General features: G+C 38.1%; 11 protein-coding genes across 11 annotated transcripts; 7 read left to right on the top strand and 4 right to left on the bottom strand.

Annotated features, from left to right (window-relative positions):
• Positions 1-210: 210 nt before the first annotated feature.
• Positions 211-1,203, bottom strand: FDP41_011696 (uncharacterized protein; the record flags this gene model as incomplete). Its single annotated transcript, XM_044702133.1, has 1 exon — positions 211-1,203. One exon carries the CDS (start codon positions 1,201-1,203, stop codon positions 211-213), a length of 993 nt encoding a protein of 330 aa, XP_044566548.1.
• Positions 1,204-1,414: 211 nt separating this feature from the next.
• Positions 1,415-1,878, bottom strand: FDP41_011695 (uncharacterized protein; the record flags this gene model as incomplete). The annotated part of the gene is made up of 2 exons (XM_044702132.1): positions 1,415-1,682; positions 1,781-1,878. 2 exons carry the CDS (start codon positions 1,876-1,878, stop codon positions 1,415-1,417), a joined length of 366 nt encoding a protein of 121 aa, XP_044566547.1.
• A 59-nt stretch (positions 1,879-1,937) lies between these two features.
• On the top strand, positions 1,938-3,228 carry FDP41_011694 (uncharacterized protein; the record flags this gene model as incomplete). Its single annotated transcript, XM_044702131.1, has 2 exons — positions 1,938-2,322; positions 2,501-3,228. 2 exons carry the CDS (start codon positions 1,938-1,940, stop codon positions 3,226-3,228), a joined length of 1,113 nt encoding a protein of 370 aa, XP_044566546.1.
• Positions 3,229-3,597: 369 nt separating this feature from the next.
• On the top strand, positions 3,598-4,842 carry FDP41_011693 (uncharacterized protein; the record flags this gene model as incomplete). The annotated part of the gene is made up of 1 exon (XM_044702130.1): positions 3,598-4,842. The coding sequence occupies one exon, from the start codon at positions 3,598-3,600 to the stop codon at positions 4,840-4,842; it is 1,245 nt and encodes a 414-aa protein (XP_044566545.1).
• A 437-nt stretch (positions 4,843-5,279) lies between these two features.
• On the top strand, positions 5,280-6,440 carry FDP41_011692 (uncharacterized protein; the record flags this gene model as incomplete). Its single annotated transcript, XM_044702129.1, has 1 exon — positions 5,280-6,440. The coding sequence occupies one exon, from the start codon at positions 5,280-5,282 to the stop codon at positions 6,438-6,440; it is 1,161 nt and encodes a 386-aa protein (XP_044566544.1).
• Positions 6,441-6,603: 163 nt separating this feature from the next.
• FDP41_011691 (uncharacterized protein) lies at positions 6,604-7,017 on the top strand (the record flags this gene model as incomplete). Its single annotated transcript, XM_044702128.1, has 1 exon — positions 6,604-7,017. One exon carries the CDS (start codon positions 6,604-6,606, stop codon positions 7,015-7,017), a length of 414 nt encoding a protein of 137 aa, XP_044566543.1.
• Positions 7,018-7,109: 92 nt separating this feature from the next.
• FDP41_011690 (uncharacterized protein) lies at positions 7,110-8,090 on the top strand (the record flags this gene model as incomplete). The annotated part of the gene is made up of 1 exon (XM_044702127.1): positions 7,110-8,090. One exon carries the CDS (start codon positions 7,110-7,112, stop codon positions 8,088-8,090), a length of 981 nt encoding a protein of 326 aa, XP_044566542.1.
• Positions 8,091-8,875: 785 nt separating this feature from the next.
• FDP41_011689 (uncharacterized protein) lies at positions 8,876-10,249 on the bottom strand (the record flags this gene model as incomplete). The annotated part of the gene is made up of 1 exon (XM_044702125.1): positions 8,876-10,249. The coding sequence occupies one exon, from the start codon at positions 10,247-10,249 to the stop codon at positions 8,876-8,878; it is 1,374 nt and encodes a 457-aa protein (XP_044566541.1).
• A 695-nt stretch (positions 10,250-10,944) lies between these two features.
• On the bottom strand, positions 10,945-12,834 carry FDP41_011688 (uncharacterized protein; the record flags this gene model as incomplete). Its single annotated transcript, XM_044702124.1, has 3 exons — positions 10,945-11,144; positions 11,284-12,116; positions 12,188-12,834. The coding sequence occupies 3 exons, from the start codon at positions 12,832-12,834 to the stop codon at positions 10,945-10,947; spliced, it is 1,680 nt and encodes a 559-aa protein (XP_044566540.1).
• Positions 12,835-13,026: 192 nt separating this feature from the next.
• Positions 13,027-13,902, top strand: FDP41_011687 (uncharacterized protein; the record flags this gene model as incomplete). Its single annotated transcript, XM_044702123.1, has 1 exon — positions 13,027-13,902. One exon carries the CDS (start codon positions 13,027-13,029, stop codon positions 13,900-13,902), a length of 876 nt encoding a protein of 291 aa, XP_044566539.1.
• Positions 13,903-15,734: 1,832 nt separating this feature from the next.
• FDP41_011686 (uncharacterized protein) lies at positions 15,735-19,225 on the top strand (the record flags this gene model as incomplete). The annotated part of the gene is made up of 3 exons (XM_044702122.1): positions 15,735-15,970; positions 16,020-16,875; positions 17,181-19,225. Coding segments are annotated over 3 exons (3,137 nt in total), but the record flags the coding sequence as incomplete, so codon positions are not given.

Below are 19,225 nucleotides of genomic sequence, written 5' to 3'. Positions count from 1 at the left end.
CTTTCAAAATAAAAGTAAATTTGGCGAAAGGTAGCTTTTTTGAATTTCATAATTATAATGATGCTTGATTTAGACTTTAGTTGTGCTGAGCCAGACCTTTTGATTTTTCTGTGTGACCCACATGAGACTAACAAAAACAGTTTATGTCTCAAATCTCACAGAAGAATTCAAAGCATTATTGTACATAACATTTGAAAGAAACATCATCCTTTATGCTCCATACTTTGGGCTCTTCCGTAGCTTGTAGGCCACTTCAGCGAGAATAAAGTCAACAAGAATGGATGAATTTCCTGCATTTTCAATGCATGACTTTTCTGTGAGCTGCTCGTTGTGATCTCTTCTAGTTTCTTCTTCACAATATTGGATGCAAATCATTGATGGTTCATCAAATACGAGGTGTGAAATATTTTGCCCATTCTTTTGTTGATAGCTTTGCAATGGTTTGAAAAGGGATTTTGATTCCGTGTGTTGAGATTCCAAACAAATGGTGTCATTAAACGGGCAGCTCAAAAGCAAAACATGATAGATCTTTAAGGGAGGGGTTTGTTGTTGCATTTGTGAAAATTTAGCGGTAATTTTCTTGATCAATCGATCCATGTATTCGATTCTTAGAACTTTTTGAGATGATTCCAATTTCGATAGATTATCATGCAAAAGTAAAATGTCATTTTCCAACATGGCTGAAGCAGCACTCTCGACTAACGCATCCTCTTGTGCATTATTGTAAAGGTCATTCACCAATTTTACCTTGTCTTTTCTGTGATCAAAAATCGGTAAAACAGCTGCATTGGTGGTCCATGTTTGAACTTTCAATTTCTTGTATTTACAAAACAAACTTTGTTTTTCCAACCGGAGCTCGTTGTGTTTTTTCCATGCTTCCTCTTCTTCATCATCTTCAGGTTGTATAGGATCATAATAATCAAACAATTGCATCATGTAAGATGTATCAGCATTCATCAACAACGAATTACTATTCGTATTGGAATCGGAATTGACAAGCTTCCGTGTATGAATGAGCGTTGTTCCTCCCAATCTGCAAATACGATTCATCTCTTCGTGTTTGGATTGTTCCAAGACACTTGAAAGACCAGACGATGATGATGATGATGATGATGATGAACTGTTGTGGTGGCTTGAATCATCGTGATTCTTCATCAACACTCCTTCCATGAACACAAAGAGACACTTTGATGTTTGAGCCATTTTTATTTCTGGCTGCCAGAAGGAGCTCCACCATCATCACCAGTGCACTGGCTTTCGTATTCTTCTTCAATGGGTTCTCATGAATCCATCAAGATGGTTTCCCTCGCTTTCAATGATCAATAATAATAATAGAGAGTCAAGGCTTTTTTGTTGTGTGTTTCAGAGAGGTGGTAAAATACGCTGGGACTTCAACAGGCTCTTCTCTCTATTCTTACTCCTTCATGACCAAATCGAATTTTGAAATTAATTCTTGAACGGTTGCCGTGTTATTGGCAATGGTTTTCAAGAGTTGTTTCTTTTCTTCAATGTCCTTTTCTCGTTTGGAAGCCGCTTCTGGTGTACATTCTTGAGGAGAAACAAACACGGCATTCAACTCAAACCTATCAAAGACACCAGTCAAGGAGTAGAAGTGTTTTTGTATTTTGGCAAATTCAGCTTGTGCCTCCTCTTTTGAGAATGGTTCATCGAGAGAGTTTTCTCTGTGTGTGGACGCATGGTGATGATGAATCATGAGGTTGGAATTTGTTGATTGCCCGAAATTCAAACACTATTGATGATTATTCCCCATAATACCTACACTTTATCAAAATACTTTTCAAACATTTTCTCAAACATATCAAGGTTTTGACTCAAACTCTCTAACAACTTCTTTGGATGCATTTGAGCAGCCGACATGATGACAGAGATGGTGAGTCAGAGATGATGATCCAAATTTTTGAAATTAAATCGAAAAAATGTTAAACTCTGAACAACATCAACCTTCATCTCCTTCGTTGCTTCCTTCAAAGCGATTGAATTTGAATGATAATTCTTTTTCTCTTCTGAACACAAGTACTCTCCATTCTTTGGATGAATACATTCCGATTGATGAAATGAAACCTCATCATGATATTTTGCAAATGTTTCGGGATGCCAAGCAAAATAATACTTATTTGAGAGTACAAGCTCCGATGGTTCGGTATTCAAAATTAGCTTTTCGATTGTTGTGTTTGGAATATAATTGTGATGTTGTGTACACTCCAATGATTATGGCTGATAGTTTCAGTAAATCACAAAAGGCTAGAGACTCTGATTTTTCAACACACGTTCATGATAAACCTCTCGTTGTACAGTTTGCAGGTATGATTTTTATTTTGTTAGTTTTGTTCAATAATTGGAAAGCATTTTCCTTGCGTATTCTTTGACACAAACTTTTTCTATCTGTATTGAACATTCGTGAATTGTGAAATATTTACTTATAACTTCTTTGTTTTCTCTCCGCCTGTCTGTCTGTCTGTCTGTCTGTCACGAACAACAGCCAATAATCCAACAGATTTTAGTTTGGCTTGTCAATTTGCTGCTCCTTTTTGCGATGGATTTGACATCAACTGTGGCTGTCCCCAACCCTACGTCATGAAAGAAAATTTAGGAGCTGCTTTAGTGACCCAACCTCAAAAGATTTTTGACATGGTCCACGAAGCTAATAACAAATTTATTTCTGGACATTCTCGACCGATTGGTGTGAAAATTAGAATTCACCCAGATGACGACTCCTTGGAATTTAAAAAAACCATCGATTTAGCAAGACAAATTGAAAAAGCTGGAGCTAGTTGGGTCACTGTTCACGGACGAACTCACAAACAGAGAACAAAAAACACTAAGGTCAATCCTGATGGACCCAAGATTGTGAAACAAGCATTACAGATTCCTGTCATGCATAATGGAGATGTTTTTACATTGAAAGATGCAAATTATTTAGCTTCTTATACAGGATGCGATGGAATCATGAGCGCCCGAGGACTTTTAAGCAATCCTGCACTATTTTCTGGTTTCAATCAAGTTCCTTTTGAATGCATTGAAAGATACCTTCAAATTTCGATTCAAATTGGAGGTATTCCTTTCCAATTGCTTCACCATCATGTCATGTTTATGCTGTATTCGCATCACCAATTCCTTTCCAATGAAGTCATTGAATTTAGTAAGTGTGGCAGCATAGCCGCAATTTTGGACTTCTTTGAAAATAGAGGTCTTCGAATTTCACTATAATCATGGTTTGGTCGGCCGTTTTAATGTGCGTCTCATGCGAAGAAGTGTGAATGATTGGCCAAGATGATGATTATTCAGGATAATTGAGAGGATATTGTTTTATTGCCAACACATCAATGACTTGTCAGATGCTGGTGTATCATGCACACGAGTAACAAAACATTCGAATGGATGTGTAATTGTGTGAACTTTGTTTTGCTTGGGTCTCTATTTCACACTCCAATTTGGAAAGAAAAATTCAACGACTCGGACTTGGCGCATTTTTGTTCGGGACCAAACAAGACTCTCAAAATGTACTGCTTGTCGTGAATTCCTGTCCCATTGTGCGCTTGCAACCTGTCAATTTTTAAAAGAGGAACCAACGAAAAAATGTCAGTGTCTTCATCCTCGTCTTCCTCTTTTCAAAGCACGGAAGGATCCCTCAAGAATCACACAGGCCTGATCACGCTAATTGACAAGAATGGAAATGGTATACCTGCGGCTACAACAAATCTTGCCAGCACGTCAACAATACCACAACATCACCGTGAGACGGGTAATCACAAGCATAAGCATAGTAGTGGTAGTAATGCGAGTATTAAGTCCTTGAAAAAGCACCATGCTTCATTTCCACCTCTCACCAAGCAAGAATTTAACTTACAACAACTCAATGCAGAACATCATATACAGAATGATATTTTCCCACAAAAGCATCGCACGGTCTTGATAGCTATGAGAATTGTTGGTATATTGACGCTAGGAATACTCGACGTGGCTCTCAAAAACTGGGAAATTTCACTTCTTGTGGACAGTTTAAGAATTGGAAATCGTAAAATTTTATATAATTCGACCGATGGCCATCGAGTGAAACTAACCTACATGTGGAACCTTCTACTCTCGATATTAACATGTGGTATTTGGTATCTGATTGGCGGAATGCATACACATTTCTATAGCATGATTGATGCGAGACTTTCGTGGGGTGATGTTGACAGACCTCGAAAAATTCTACTCAAACATTCGAAGGCTGAGGTTTTTCCAATTCCTCTCAATGAGTTTGTCGTGTGGCAGCCTTATCCACATGATTACAAGGGAGAACTTCGAATTTTCAGCATTCATATGGGCTTCAAGAATGAACTCATTTATGCTCTGCTGAAACTTCTTTCCATTCTCACATTAGGAATGACAAGTCCTTTCGCTGATTACTTTTGGATGCACCATTACCTAGGAAAAATGTATCTAGGAAAAGGTAGATTTATGGTACTTCCTCCATCATTGGCACAATCCTTACTCGAAACCACAAAGAATAGTAACAGCAGCAACAGCTTTGTGAAATCACCAGAAGCAGCATTTTACCAATGTACCTATCCAGTTCTAGGTCAAGATGCCATTCAAGTAAGCACCGTCGACAGCAACAATACTGTAGCAGGAAAGGTCGTCAACGAATCTCAATTACCCCTCTATGAAATGAAATTGGCTTTTTCAGGCTCTTTCGGAAAACTATTCTACAAACATTGTGTACTGAATTGTTTCACATTGTCATCATGCGGAATTTCCTTCTTTTTCTGCCTGAATTCTTATCTATTGAATGGATATTACAACAAAAAGTGTGCAGTTCAATTGATGTCGAGTTGAAACAATATGTGAATATTGTCTTTTAATGCAAGTAAGACATTAAACAAATTATTAATCAATCAATTATAGTGAGAAAGCAAGAACTCAAAATAGTCAGTGGAATTTTAGAAATGAGTTCACAAATTTCTTCAATAATCATCGTCATTAGAGTCATCGCTTTCGCTTTCGAAATTTACAAAAATCCCAGCGCTAGCAACAAGCCCTTAATAAAACATCTCCAAAAAAAATTCTCAACCCGACTTCTTGAAGGTTCAATTCCAAATCGAAGTCATTCTTGAACTTGAATATTATTCTGGAACAGGTTCATCATCATCGTCATGTTGAACAGGACACTTAAAAAAATAGCTCATAGCAAATCATTGCTTCTTTTCCGAGGACCTTTTCGTCATCATCATCATTGGTTGATTGATCAAAATATAATTTTCAAAAAATCAGAAATGTCTTTTTCGTTGAGTCAAGTCAATAATGGTAGCGGATTCCAACAAGGATCATCATCATCGGGAGGATTTAGATCTAATAATCAAAGGAATGGATCATCAAATAATTCCAATTATAATAGATTCAGATCGGAAAAGCCAAAGAATACTGCAAGCAATAGCAGGTCGACTGGAACGCCATCATCCGCTGAAGAAGGGTTGGAGGCCTACAATAAGCAAGCCTTGGCAGAATTGGTAGAGATATTGGATGAAACACCAGATTTGGGATTTGTTGATACTCATGTCCATTTCGAATACATTTTACAAAGAATGTTTAATGCACAATTGGGTGAAGTTGCTTATAGTGAAAAGAAATTGATGGATACCTTGTGTTTTGAAACAAAGGATAAGAATCTCTATGAGAGAATTTTATCAAGAATGAATGCATTTGTTTGTGTACAATGTGATCCAACTTCATTCTCTAGTTTGGGATTGTGGAGAGATTTGCTAGAAATGAAGAATTTAAAGATTGGTGTGACATTTGGTTTGCACCCTCACAATGCATCTTACTATGATGAAAAGATGCAAGACAGAATTAATCAATGTATTGCTGAGGCAGGAGATAAGTGTGTTGCATATGGAGAATGTGGACTTGACTATCACTATAATAATTCTCCAAGAGAACAACAAATGTCATGTTTTGCCAAGCAATTGCAAAATGCAGTGGCTCTCTCACTTCCAGTTGTGATTCATGCAAGAGAGGCAGAAGAAGATGCTTTCAATATCATGATAGAAAATCTTCCAAAAGATTGGAAGATTCACGTTCACTGTTTCACAGACCGAGAGGAATTTGCTAAGAAACTCATCTCACATTTTCCAAACTTGTATATTGGATTTACTGGTGTTGTGACCTATGCCCCAAGAGGAAACTCAAACCATAAGGATCAAAATTTAGAAGGCGTCATTCGTTCTCTTCCATTGGAAAGAATTTTATTGGAAACGGATGGACCTTACATGCCTGTTCGTCTCTCTAAATCGGTCAACACAGGAAAGAAGAGACCAATTGCCCACTCTGGACACATTCCACTCATCGCTAAGGGAATAGCTCATATTAAGAAAGTTTCAATCAAGCAAGTGTTTCAACAATGTCGTCTCAACACAACGAACATGTACGGATTGTAATTAAGATATCTTTTTTCTCTCGAATATAAATTGAGAGAGTTAAAGACAAAACTTTCAAAACTAATGAAAGATAACCACCTTAATGAGATGTTTATGTATTAAAACTGAAAGATGTCGTTCTTGAAGATCGCACTACGACAAGCTCCAAACAGACTCAAAAAAAATGGTCACAACCACCTCTTCATTACTTCTCAACGATACTTATTTTTCATATTGGCTCACCTTTGTGGCTCTCTTCCGAGGCTTTTCAATCGTTACAGGATACATCCGACCTCAAATTATTACCAAGAACGTTTATTCTAAAAAGAAGGAACCACTTGATCCGTTATTTGGAAGAATGTTTGCGAATTGGACCGGTGGAAGTATTTGTGCTTGTTTAATATTGGCTTTATATCCACAATCACTTCCAATGCATTACATGAATTTGTGTGCATTTGCTATTGCTTTAGGACATGCTTTGTTGGAATTTGGATATTTCAAAACAATGTCCTTTGTGAATGCGAGTCCAATGTTCTTCTTTGCTGGATCATCATTGGCTTGGGTGATGAGTAGAGTCATGTCTGGAAAGTTAATGTAAATGATGTCAACTCATACAAAGAAGGAAACAAGGAAACATTAAATTCAATAACATAATTTATCAATTTAATATTTTGAACGGAATGATAAAAAATGTCTCGAGACTCGTTGTCATTACCTCCCGAACTCATTCACCATATATTGAGTTTTGTTTGGGACGTATCGTGCGTTAAAGACCGCCATTCACTTTCATTTTGTTGGCGTTTACGATGTGTATCACGAGATTTGTGTGAATATGTGAAATCTCAAGTGAAAAAATTAACAGTTGTTTCTTGCATTCGGAAATTATCAACACACAGTTTGGAATTCAAAAATAATGAATTACTGAGAGACCGTGTCAAAATTGAGCAGCTACAGAACATTTCGAATCACATTATTTCAATTATTAATTGTTTTCCGAATTTAGAAGTTTTAAATCTCGATGATTTGCACACTCTCACGAATGAAAATTTGGAAATCATTATAAATGGCCTTGAAAATTTGAAACAAATATCACTATGTGGATGTCCATTCATTACTCGATTTTCTTGTAGAAATACATCAATTTTTTCAAAATTTATGAATATTACAATTGATCCAAGTCTTGAATTAAGATGTTCTCTTTTACAAATGATTCGATCAGCGCATACAGTTACCTCATATTCGATCAGCAACAAGACTTGTGATGATTCAGTATCCACAACTAGTGAGAGTAATATTCCACAACAATTTCCAATTTTGAAAACCAAAGTTGGTCTATTTCAAGGCCTTGCCCCTGCTATTCGACCAATTGTTTCCACAACTTGCTATGAATTTGGACCATTAGTTATTCAAGTGATGGACACCATGCCAATCCTTATTAGAAATTCGGAAAATGAAATGTGTTACAAGTTGTTTGTGGCTCCTCATGACACGGCAGAAGATGTTAAAATCATGTTCCAAGCATTGACAGGAATTCCGTGTGATTCTCAACGATTGGAATTTTCTGGAAGAGAATTGCAGAATAATCGCATGCTCTACGAATGCAGTATTTGCAAATTATGTACCATGGATGTGATAGTGAGCAAACCAACCACATCATTAGAAAAGGAATGACCCTAACCTCTGTAATCCATGAATCCGTTCAAATTGGTTCTTTCAGAAAGTGGGTCTCAGAGTGTTGAGAGAATTCACAATTCCAACGGTGAGACACTGGGATAGCCATCAATCTTGAGGAATCACCTATCCACAATGTTCTTATTTTGGTACATTTATTTTGAGTTTTCAACGCTCGTTAAATTAAGTTAAAGAATCGATGGCCTCAACGATTAAGTTTACTGTTGAAGAAGTGTCAATACACTTATCCTCCTCGCAAAGAACAACCACATGAAATTACAAATCCTTATTCTCTTCAGGTGGCGAGTAATCAAAAAGCATATCACTCACCTTCCCATAGTCTATTATTGAAAACGACTTTGAGAATGCAATGTTTCATCATCAAGAAAATTTCCTTTGTGTTGCGCCCATGCTCGTTTAATATCTAGCACTGATGTGGAATCGGAAACTTCGATTGGAAATTTACCAGTGGTTGTTTGGAGGATGGCCTTTCGTGTGGGCGCTTTGAAGGAAGGTTCTTTGAGTGTGCTCGTAGGAGTGGAGTTTGTTGGGGATTGTTGCTTCATTGTGTATTTTCTTTGTGTCTTTTGAGAACGTAGTAAAGAAGCTGGTGAAATGATGTTATGTTTTCAATTTCAGAGTGGAATGTTGACATTGTCAAACTCAAAGTGAACTGCCTCACAAGTTACATTCATTGTTTTTTACATTAAATTATTGCTGTAAATATTTATATACAAGATGTGATCTACAATCATGTTGTAAGTAACATTTCGTCAGACACAAAATTAATTCTTGCATTTTTGGAGTTTGTTCAATCTTCTAATGAGCTTGACAATTACTCCTCCCTTGTTCTTAGTGGAAATTTTTCTGAGAACCTTCTTTGCTTGCTTCTTAACCTTCTTAGCCTTTCGGATGGTCTTCTTGGCCTTCTTGGTGATCGTATTGAGTCTCTTCACAGCCTTTTTGACCTTCTTATTCACCTTCTTCAACAACTTTCTTAACTTCTTAATGTTCTTTTGGCACTTCTTGACTACAACTCTCTTATTGCGACGAAGGGCCTTTCTCACCTTCTTGACAACTCGATCGAGCTTCTTTTCAACCTTTCTCTTGATCTTCTTGACCTTCTTAACGGCCTTCTTTGCATTCTTAACGGCCTTCTTTGCTCTCTTAACTGCCTTCTTTGCCTTCTTGATGGCCTTCTTAATGACCTTCTTCACGAGCTTCTTGCTACCCTTCTTGTTGATCAACTTCTTGGCCTTCTTAATAATGTTCTTGGCCTTTCTGACCGACTTCTTGGCCTTCTTTTCTTGCTTTTTAGCTTGCTTGGTGCACTTCTTTCCAACCTTCTTGACCTTCTTTGCAGTCTTTCTGGCCTTCTTTTCTTGCTTCTTCTTTTCAATCTTTCTCTTGATGGAGCACTTTCCTCTCACAATCTTCAACTTTCCAGCCAAAAGTTTAATCTTGTCTGGAACGGACTTGAGTGACCATTGCTTTCCTAACTTTTTCTTCAAAACCAACAACTTCTTCAAAACCTTGTTGAGTTTCTTAAATTGTCTTCTCTTGAGACTCAATTTACGAGCAGCCTTCTTTTGAATCTTCTTAACAGCCTTCTTGGCAGCCTTCTTCACTGCCTTCTTTGCCTTCTTTACTTGTTTCTTCAACTTTCTTGCCTTTCTTTGACACTTCTTGGCCTTTCTCTTCAAAGCTCTTGCCTTTGTTCTGTATTTCTTGGCAATAATTCCGCCCACTTTGCGGGTGAAACGACGAGCCTTCTTATATGCCGTCTTATACTTGGCAAAGAATCTCTTGGAGAGTCTCTTCCATGTCAACCACTTGGAGATGAGTTTCTTCAATACCTTCTTAGCCTTTTTGGTGGCTTTCTTTTGAGCCTTCTTGAGGGCCTTCTTTGCTTTCTTGGTTGCCTTCTTCACTTCCTTCTTAATCTTTCTGGAAGTCTTGTTGAAATTGTTGGTGAGACGAGCAACGGTCTTGTTCTTGAAAATCTTCCTGAATAGAGGTTTTGGAATATTGATCTTGACGGGTGGTTGAGATTTCTTGGCTCCTCCTTTCACTGCTTCCGTTTCAGCAGCAAATACAATTGCAGCACTGAATAATAATGCAAGCAATGAAACAAACAACAAGGATTTGAAGAGGTTCATTTGAGTTGTTTTTTTTGATGTTTTGAGTGTCACGTGGTGGGAGCAGATGATTTTAAAGAGATCTCACGGAATCACTAAAATGATGGGAGATAAACCTGTTGTATGTTGAAGCAATGAGACGGCGGGTACTTGATGAAGGTTGCATTCCGGGGCAAATGTGACATGATTGAATTTACAAATCGAAAATTGATGATTAATTGTGTTAAAGTGGATGGCATTTGACAGGATGTATTATTTAGAACTCTAATAATTGACGGAGTTGAGAATATCATTGTGAAGAAAATGACATTGATGAGTCGAGTTGTAGTTTCTAAGATTCCCATGTATCAGTTTGTCGTTTCGTGAAACAATGATGGCAAGTTCCACATGCTCAATGTGAGGCAATCATGGAGTTCCAGGTTCATTACACAGTTTGTGGTGACTGGACATTGTTCTTGCCACTGTCGATTGGTAGAAAGCAAAAACACAGCAAATGCTCAATCTGTCAACTTTCCGACTCAAACAAAATGAAAGCCAAAAATTAATTTGGACGATTTTTGCTTTCTACCAAAACCTTCGAAAAAACATTGTGGTGTAATTAAGAGGGAGTAATTGAGCTGCTGTACACTTTAGGTACCTCAATTACTCCCTCTTAACAATCATTGAACGATTAAAATAAATTGTGAGCAAAAAGTTTAATGAGTAAAAATAATAAATTAATACTTAATGTCGTAACCTTTCTTTACTGCAAATTCATTGAGCCATGTGGCAATTTCCTTGACTTCTAAGGCTCTGGCAATCTTGACACTTTGAGGATCCAAAGGATTGGAACTTCTTAAATCCAAATGGTGAGCTCCTTGTTCAATGTAAACTAAGTTAACTTTGCTATTTGTTTTGGTTGGTGCCAAGACACCTCCTGTATATTTGTGTGCAAAATGAGGTTTCATTCAATCAACCATGTAGTATCCAATATACATAATAATATTATGAGTCAACCATGTAGTATCAAAATTAACATAATGTTGAAATTATTTTCCGTAAATACCTCTACATACCTCCATGCCATGGATCCAAATCACCATTGGAAAAGACAATATTTGTAGCATCCAGGACTGCTCTTTTTCCACCATAATTTGTAATCACCCAATTAGTTCTTGGAGTTGTTTTCCACTTTTGTTGACAATAGGCAATAAATGCATCGAGATTCCATGGTGAAGAGATGAACATGTCAGTGGCAGGATATTGACCTATGGGCATGACCATTTCAGTACAAGTTTGGTATTCCCATGCATCATCTCCAAGTGATGGGCTATCTGGTTGAGTTAAATTATTACATTGTCCAGCACTTCCAGAATAATTGTAGTAAACAGATGCACCTTCAAGAATTGCTTTAAGATAACTATCAGTTGTGATGACAGCTTCCTTACTCATCAATGTGGCAATACGATTACAAATTTCATTGATTGGAAAACCAGGCAATGGTTGTAAAAAGCTATTAGGATAAGGATAATCCACCATAGGAAGGGTTTGATATGCTTGATTGAGCCATCCAATCAATTGGTTCACATCATTGGAAGTTCTAATACCTGGTGAACAGACTTTAAATTGCATTGTAAGCTTTTGTAACATGGTTGGAGTGTTATCTTGAGAAATCTTTTGCAAAGCATAAAATGCTGTCCTGATCACCGAGTCACAAGTCTCACGATAAACTGCTAAATTACTGGCCTTGTTGAAATCTTGAGTACAGATTTGGTTGTAAACATAAGGAGGAGTTAAACCAGTGAATTGGAAAATTGGAGCACTTGCTGCAATGGCACCATCAACAATGTGTGGATATTTGAATCGAATCCAAGCAGATAACATTCCACCATAAGAGCCACCAAATGCACTAAAATACAATTATTTACAATAAATATTCAAACATTTCACAGAGCAGCATGAAGTGAAGATAGTACTTACATGACAGGAGTGGTTCTCTTTTCATCCAATCCAAATGTTTCAGTAATGAAATAGGCATAATCAGCAAGTGCTTGCTCGCTGGTCAACCATTTAATTTTATCCGGTTTAAACGAGTCGACAGGTCCAAATGGATTACTGACACCATAATAACGGTGCTCAATAAATATAATTAATGCTTTAAATTGTGGTGCAATATCAAATATGAGTCCAGTATTTTCATAGAAATTCACAATATCTCCTTCATTTCCAGTATAGAGAAAAACGGGAGTATTTGGCTTGATTCCTCCACTTCCAACAAATTGATCACATACTAAATAACGTTGAGGAAAGGTTTTATCATTTGTAAAATCAAAATGATCCAATTTTTGTTGGAAGAATTTTGTGATATATGGAGGAAGAGAAGAGGATGATGATCTGATCTTGCCCGATGTTCGTGATGATGACGAATAGGCTGCAGGATCTCTCATTCTTCTCATAAAGGATCGTATCGTATTGAAGGATGCTGTGGATGGCGATTGTGCAAGTGCCAATCCATGATGATGATGACCTGTTCCTGTCATCATGAGCAATACGCTCATCATCATCACCAAGATGCCAAAACATGTGAACTTTACTCTGTGGGTTATATGCTTCTCGTTTTTCATCATTTTTTCAGATTTTTTCGGAGTTTCAAGAGTGGGTCCGTTCGTTGGTGTTTGTCCAATGATTTTTGGGACTGAACAAATGCTGTTTATCTTGTTCAACATTTTCTCTTTTCTATTGAACTCGGATTCTTCCTTTATCTCAACGTTATTGTTGCCTTTTAGAATTAGAAGTTCGAACTTTAACACAAATAAAAAATGAAAACCTCTGATCCTTCGGACGAGGAGATTCCAACGCCATCATCTTCACGGTTATTGATCAATGTGAGTTGGGATCGCACTGTTCCTGTACGAAAACATTCCAAAATTATTCAAGAGGATGAAAAAGAAATTTTAGTAAATAGTTCGATATTTCCTGATGACGTTATTTTGCAAATATTTAAATTTCTACGATCTGAGACGATTATTGGAGTGTGCATGAGAATTTCAAAACAATTTTATGCCAAAGCTATAGAGATTCCATTGAAGTTCAATTTTTATGGAAAGAAGATGAACCGTGACAATTTAAAATTGCTTCTATCGAGTGTACATTTGGCAAATTTGACATCACTTTGTTTGGAAAATAATAATATTGGAAAAGAAGGAGTCAAATGTTTCATGAATGCACAATATTTAAAAAATCTTAAAACGTTAAATTTGAAAGGAAATAATATTGGAATTGGTGTAAAATCTCTTGCTTCAAACATATTCATGAAGCAGCTGACGAAGCTGAATTTAAATAACAACCATATGGATAATGAGGCTGCAAGAGCGATAGCAACTAGTGAATTTTTAAAGGAATTAAAAGTGTTGAAATTGTGTCGCAACAACATTTCGAACAAAGGCATTCAATATATAGCGCATAGTGAATACTTGCATAACCTTACTATCCTAAAGTTGCATTATAATCCAATAACAAACTCAACAGCATGTTTGAGATCTGGATTTACTCATCATTTGACAGTGTTGGATGTTGGATCTTGCAACATTGGTTCTAACGACGCAAAAGCACTAAGTTTAAATGAATCTTTAATTAACTTAACAGAGCTTTATATTAATAACAATTCGTTGAATGAACAGTGTTTATTTGAGTAGTATTACAGTACTTGATATTTCAAAAAACAGAATTGATATGAGTGACCTTTTAACATGCACTTTTTTTAAGTTACAACATTTGGATTTAGAAGGTTGTTTCATAGACGCAATAGGATGTTCTTACTTGTCAAAAAGTAAGGTGGCCAATAATTTGACTTTTCTGAATATGGAAAACAATAATATAGGTTCTGTAGGAATTCAACGTCTAGCCTCAGGGATGTTTAAATGTCTTTCCCAGCTCAATTTGGCTAAGAATCAAATTTCTTCTATTGAGCCTCTTTTTACCAATATTGATCTCACAAAAAATTTAACAACACTCAAATTGCATTACAACTCGATTCCAAATCTTACAGAGCAAGATTTACGACAAAATTTTCCCAACCTCCTTCAAATAGCACTGTAATCATTCGACTCAAGTAAATTATCGCTCGACTTTCGAAATTCAAGCTACCCTTCAGAAACTCGAAGAGTTCTGCATTAAAATCACCATCAAAAAAATGTCGATGTTTCGGCACACCATCTGGTGATTAGGGTTCGCCATATCATTCACGTTGAAAATATAATTTGTAAACATTCTTCTCAATAGAGAGCTTATAATCGTTGAAAGAAATAAAATGAAATGAAATCGAAAATGTGTTTTCGTGTTTATAAGTTTCTTAAGAAATGAAATGAAATCGAAAATCTGAAGATGTTCGGAAAGCAAAATTAAAAAAAAATACACCATGCATTCCGCTTCCGATTCAGCAAGTCTGCTCTCCCAAATCACTCAATCATCAAGTCAGAGCTCCACAAAACAACACACAAATGAGCCAATGATTCCAATTCACTCGTTAGAATCATCTTCTAATGACAAAAAAGAGAAAAGCAACATTCAAACTGAATTAATAGATTATGATTACTCCGAAGAAAATAGTTGTGTCAGGATTCAAAACATCTATTAATTTTATCAAGAGAGCCTATTAGAACCAGGACTCCATGTAATAGCATCATCCTGAGCGATCCAGTGTCGTCTGTGATCCTGAGATAATGGGGTGACAAAAGCTCCTTGAGTGACTAATTTGTTCGACCTAATGTTATAATAATATTATCCCAATCTTAGATATTGTTATAACATCTTGACGATGGTCAGACCATTCTTAACTCCTTTCGAGACATCAAACCTCATACAGTTATTGTTTCCAATCACATCCCTATATTGCGGTTGTTTGTCATTGTGAAAGGCCACCACACCAGCACAATAAAATTTTATTTCCATTTCATTCTTAAGAAACTTATAAACACTCACACAAAAATTCAGGGATGGGTTTATTCGATGATAAACGTTGTTCGATGGTTTTATGTACATTATTTACAAGCCGAACGTAAGATACGTAGTGACTTCCTAGCAGGCACCCCGGAAGTAAAGGTGTTTAAACTGCTCACGATAACAGCAGCAACCCCTGGGATTCGAACGCTGGACCAGTTGGCTGCCACAGTTCCAGAAAAACCACTCGGCCATATGCGGGCAGCTAAACACTCACACAAAAATGAAATGAAATCAATTTTTAATTTCAATCGAAACAAAATCGTAGACTCATTTTGTTCCATATAAGCTCTCTAATGGGTACGAAACATTACATTGAAACGAACAAAACAATTTTTATTGACACAGCAAATTTATCCGTCGTCGGAATGAGCGTTTGAAATTATAATGAGATGTTTTGATGAGACCGATTGGACGGAAATTCAAATGGGCAATTTCAAGACTAGTGACTACACCATAGGTTGGGAGGAAAATTAATGGAGAAAAACTCTTGCAGAAAAATCAGATGATTTTGTTTGAAAAAAAAACAATGTTCGAAATGTCTCTCACTTCTCTTGCATCTAAAATTATGACACTCACACTCTTGGTGGTGGTCACCACCTGCACCATGAGCATGGCTCAAGCTGACAAAAAGAATTGGGAACGAAAAGCCAACATGTTAACAAAACGTAGCGATTTATCTGCTCAAACAATTGGAAATTTAATTTACTTGACAGGAGGTTGTGTTATCTCTCAACCCCTTTCTAAGGATTCTTCATGTCCGAGGTTTGTGTTTGTATGAATTTAGTGTTACAATTCAACTTTGAAATCTCAGCATTACAAACACAATGGAAATTTACAATCCTGCAACTAATACTTTTTCGTACGGGCCAGTGATGCCTCGAGCTAGATACAGACATACCACTGTTGCTATTGCTCAAAGATACATGTTTGTAATTGGTGGTAGAGACCTGCAAGATAACATTATTCAACCTGTGGACGTTTTTGATACAGTCACTTCAAAATGGAGCACTCATCCAAATGCCTCCTTAACTTCTGAATGTTGTTCTGATTCAATTGCATTTGTGTTGAAAGATACTGTCACTGGACTCGACAATATTTATCTTCCAGGTGGATACTTTGCTAATTACAGTACTTCTAATGAGGTTTTAATTTTGAAAACTAGGAACACAAATAATGAAGGAACATTTCAAAAGGGATTAGTGTCAAATATCATTACTAAGAGAGGAGATTCCATGTCTCTGACTTCCAGTAATAGAGGATATGTCATTGGTGGATTTTTAGAGACTGATTTTTGTAATCCAGTTGGAATGGTTGAAATGTATGACCCTTCTCAAAACAAATGGACCTCTCAAAAGCCTTTGGCTCATCCTAGAGCTGATGGAGCTGCAATCATGATTGATGCACATTTGTTTGTGCTTGGAGGAGAGACCAAAGATAAGTCATGCAACTTCTCTATTCCTGTTGCTGATGTTGAGAAGTTTGATTTTGTCACTTCATCTTGGAGTGACTTTGTTTCTTTGCCAACGGTAAGATTCAGACAAACAGGAGAGATTTATGGAGACGTCATGTATGTTTTTGGAGGTCAAATTGAGAACTCCACAGCTAAGGAATACTCGGTTCTTGACTGGGTTTATAGTTTTAATTTCACAAACGTCACCAATGCAAGAGTGAGTCAAGCAGCAAGTATGACCTCATCGCTCTGGTTTTTCACACTTGTGTTGTTGATGTTAGTTATGATTTTGTGAAGAACGGATTGCTAGGAAAGAATATTGGCATTTTAAATATTATGAATTAAAAATTGTTTTTAAGGGTAGACATGAATTTTTTGAATTTTTCCATGTTATGTTTTAATGATTTTCAACATGATCAAGTTTGGTGACTATGAAATATGTCCCATATTTTGATCAGATGCTGATGGTTGGAAAAGCTATGTGATTGAAACGACGCAAAGGAGGTCCAATAAAGGGTTTAGGGTTTGGGTTTGGGTTTGGGTTTGGGTTTGGGTTTGGGTTTGGGTTTGGGTTTGGGTTTGGGTTTGGGTTTGGGTTTGGGTTTGGGTTTGGGTTTGGGTTTGGGTTTGGGTTTGGGTTTGGGTTTGGGTTTGGGTTTGGGTTTGGGTTTGGGTTTGGGTTTGGGTTTGGGTTTGGGTTTGGGTTTGGGTTTGGGTTTGGGTTTGGGTTTGGGTTTGGGTTTGGGTTTGGGTTTGGGTTTGGGTTTGGGTTTGGGTTTGGGTTTGGGTTTGGGTTTGGGTTTGGGTTTGGGTTTGGGTTTGGGTTTGGGTTTGGGTTTGGGTTTGGGTTTGGGTTTGGGTTTGGGTTTGGGTTTGGGTTTGGGTTTGGGTTTGGGTTTGGGTTTGGGTTTGGGTTTGGGTTTGGGTTTGGGTTTGGGTTTGGGTTTGGGTTTGGGTTTGGGTTTGGGTTTGGGTTTGGGTTTGGGTTTGGGTTTGGGTTTGGGTTTGGGTTTGGGTTTGGGTTTGGGTTTGGGTTTGGGTTTGGGTTTGGGTTTGGGTTTGGGTTTGGGTTTGGGTTTGGGTTTGGGTTTGGGTTTGGGTTTGGGTTTGGGTTTGGGTTTGGGTTTGGGTTTGGGTTTGGGTTTGGGTTTGGGTTTGGGTTTGGGTTTGGGTTTGGGTTTGGGTTTGGGTTTGGGTTTGGGTTTGGGTTTGGGTTTGGGTTTGGGTTTGGGTTTGGGTTTGGGTTTGGGTTTGGGTTTGGGTTTGGGTTTGGGTTTGGGTTTGGGTTTGGGTTTGGGTTTGGGTTTGGGTTTGGGTTTGGGTTTGGGTTTGGGTTTGGGTTTGGGTTTGGGTTTGGGTTTGGGTTTGGGTTTGGGTTTGGGTTTGGGTTTGGGTTTGGGTTTGGGTTTGGGTTTGGGTTTGGGTTTGGGTTTGGGTTTGGGTTTGGGTTTGGGTTTGGGTTTGGGTTTGGGTTTGGGTTTGGGTTTGGGTTTGGGTTTGGGTTTGGGTTTGGGTTTGGGTTTGGGTTTGGGTTTGGGTTTGGGTTTGGGTTTGGGTTTGGGTTTGGGTTTGGGTTTGGGTTTGGGTTTGGGTTTGGGTTTGGGTTTGGGTTTGGGTTTGGGTTTGGGTTTGGGTTTGGGTTTGGGTTTGGGTTTGGGTTTGGGTTTGGGTTTGGGTTTGGGTTTGGGTTTGGGTTTGGGTTTGGGTTTGGGTTTGGGTTTGGGTTTGGGTTTGGGTTTGGGTTTGGGTTTGGGTTTGGGTTTGGGTTTGGGTTTGGGTTTGGGTTTGGGTTTGGGTTTGGGTTTGGGTTTGGGTTTGGGTTTGGGTTTGGGTTTGGGTTTGGGTTTGGGTTTGGGTTTGGGTTTGGGTTTGGGTTTGGGTTTGGGTTTGGGTTTGGGTTTGGGTTTGGGTTTGGGTTTGGGTTTGGGTTTGGGTTTGGGTTTGGGTTTGGGTTTGGGTTTGGGTTTGGGTTTGGGTTTGGGTTTGGGTTTGGGTTTGGGTTTGGGTTTGGGTTTGGGTTTGGGTTTGGGTTTGGGTTTGGGTTTGGGTTTGGGTTTGGGTTTGGGTTTGGGTTTGGGTTTGGGTTTGGGTTTGGGTTTGGGTTTGGGTTTGGGTTTGGGTTTGGGTTTGGGTTTGGGTTTGGGTTTGGGTTTGGGTTTGGGTTTGGGTTTGGGTTTGGGTTTGGGTTTGGGTTTGGGTTTGGGTTTGGGTTTGGGTTTGGGTTTGGGTTTGGGTTTGGGTTTGGGTTTGGGTTTGGGTTTGGGTTTGGGTTTGGGTTTGGGTTTGGGTTTGGGTTTGGGTTTGGGTTTGGGTTTGGGTTTGGGTTTGGGTTTGGGTTTGGGTTTGGGTTTGGGTTTGGGTTTGGGTTTGGGTTTGGGTTTGGGTTTGGGTTTGGGTTTGGGTTTGGGTTTGGGTTTGGGTTTGGGTTTGGGTTTGGGTTTGGGTTTGGGTTTGGGTTTGGGTTTGGGTTTGGGTTTGGGTTTGGGTTTGGGTTTGGGTTTGGGTTTGGGTTTGGGTTTGGGTTTGGGTTTGGGTTTGGGTTTGGGTTTAGGTTTGGAGTTTGGGTT

This window comes from Naegleria fowleri (assembly GCF_008403515.1).
Source record: "Naegleria fowleri strain ATCC 30894 chromosome Unknown tig12, whole genome shotgun sequence".
Classification (NCBI taxonomy): Eukaryota; Heterolobosea; class Eutetramitea; order Acrasida; family Naegleriidae; genus Naegleria; species Naegleria fowleri.
This window is presented reverse-complemented; position numbering and strand designations above follow the sequence as displayed.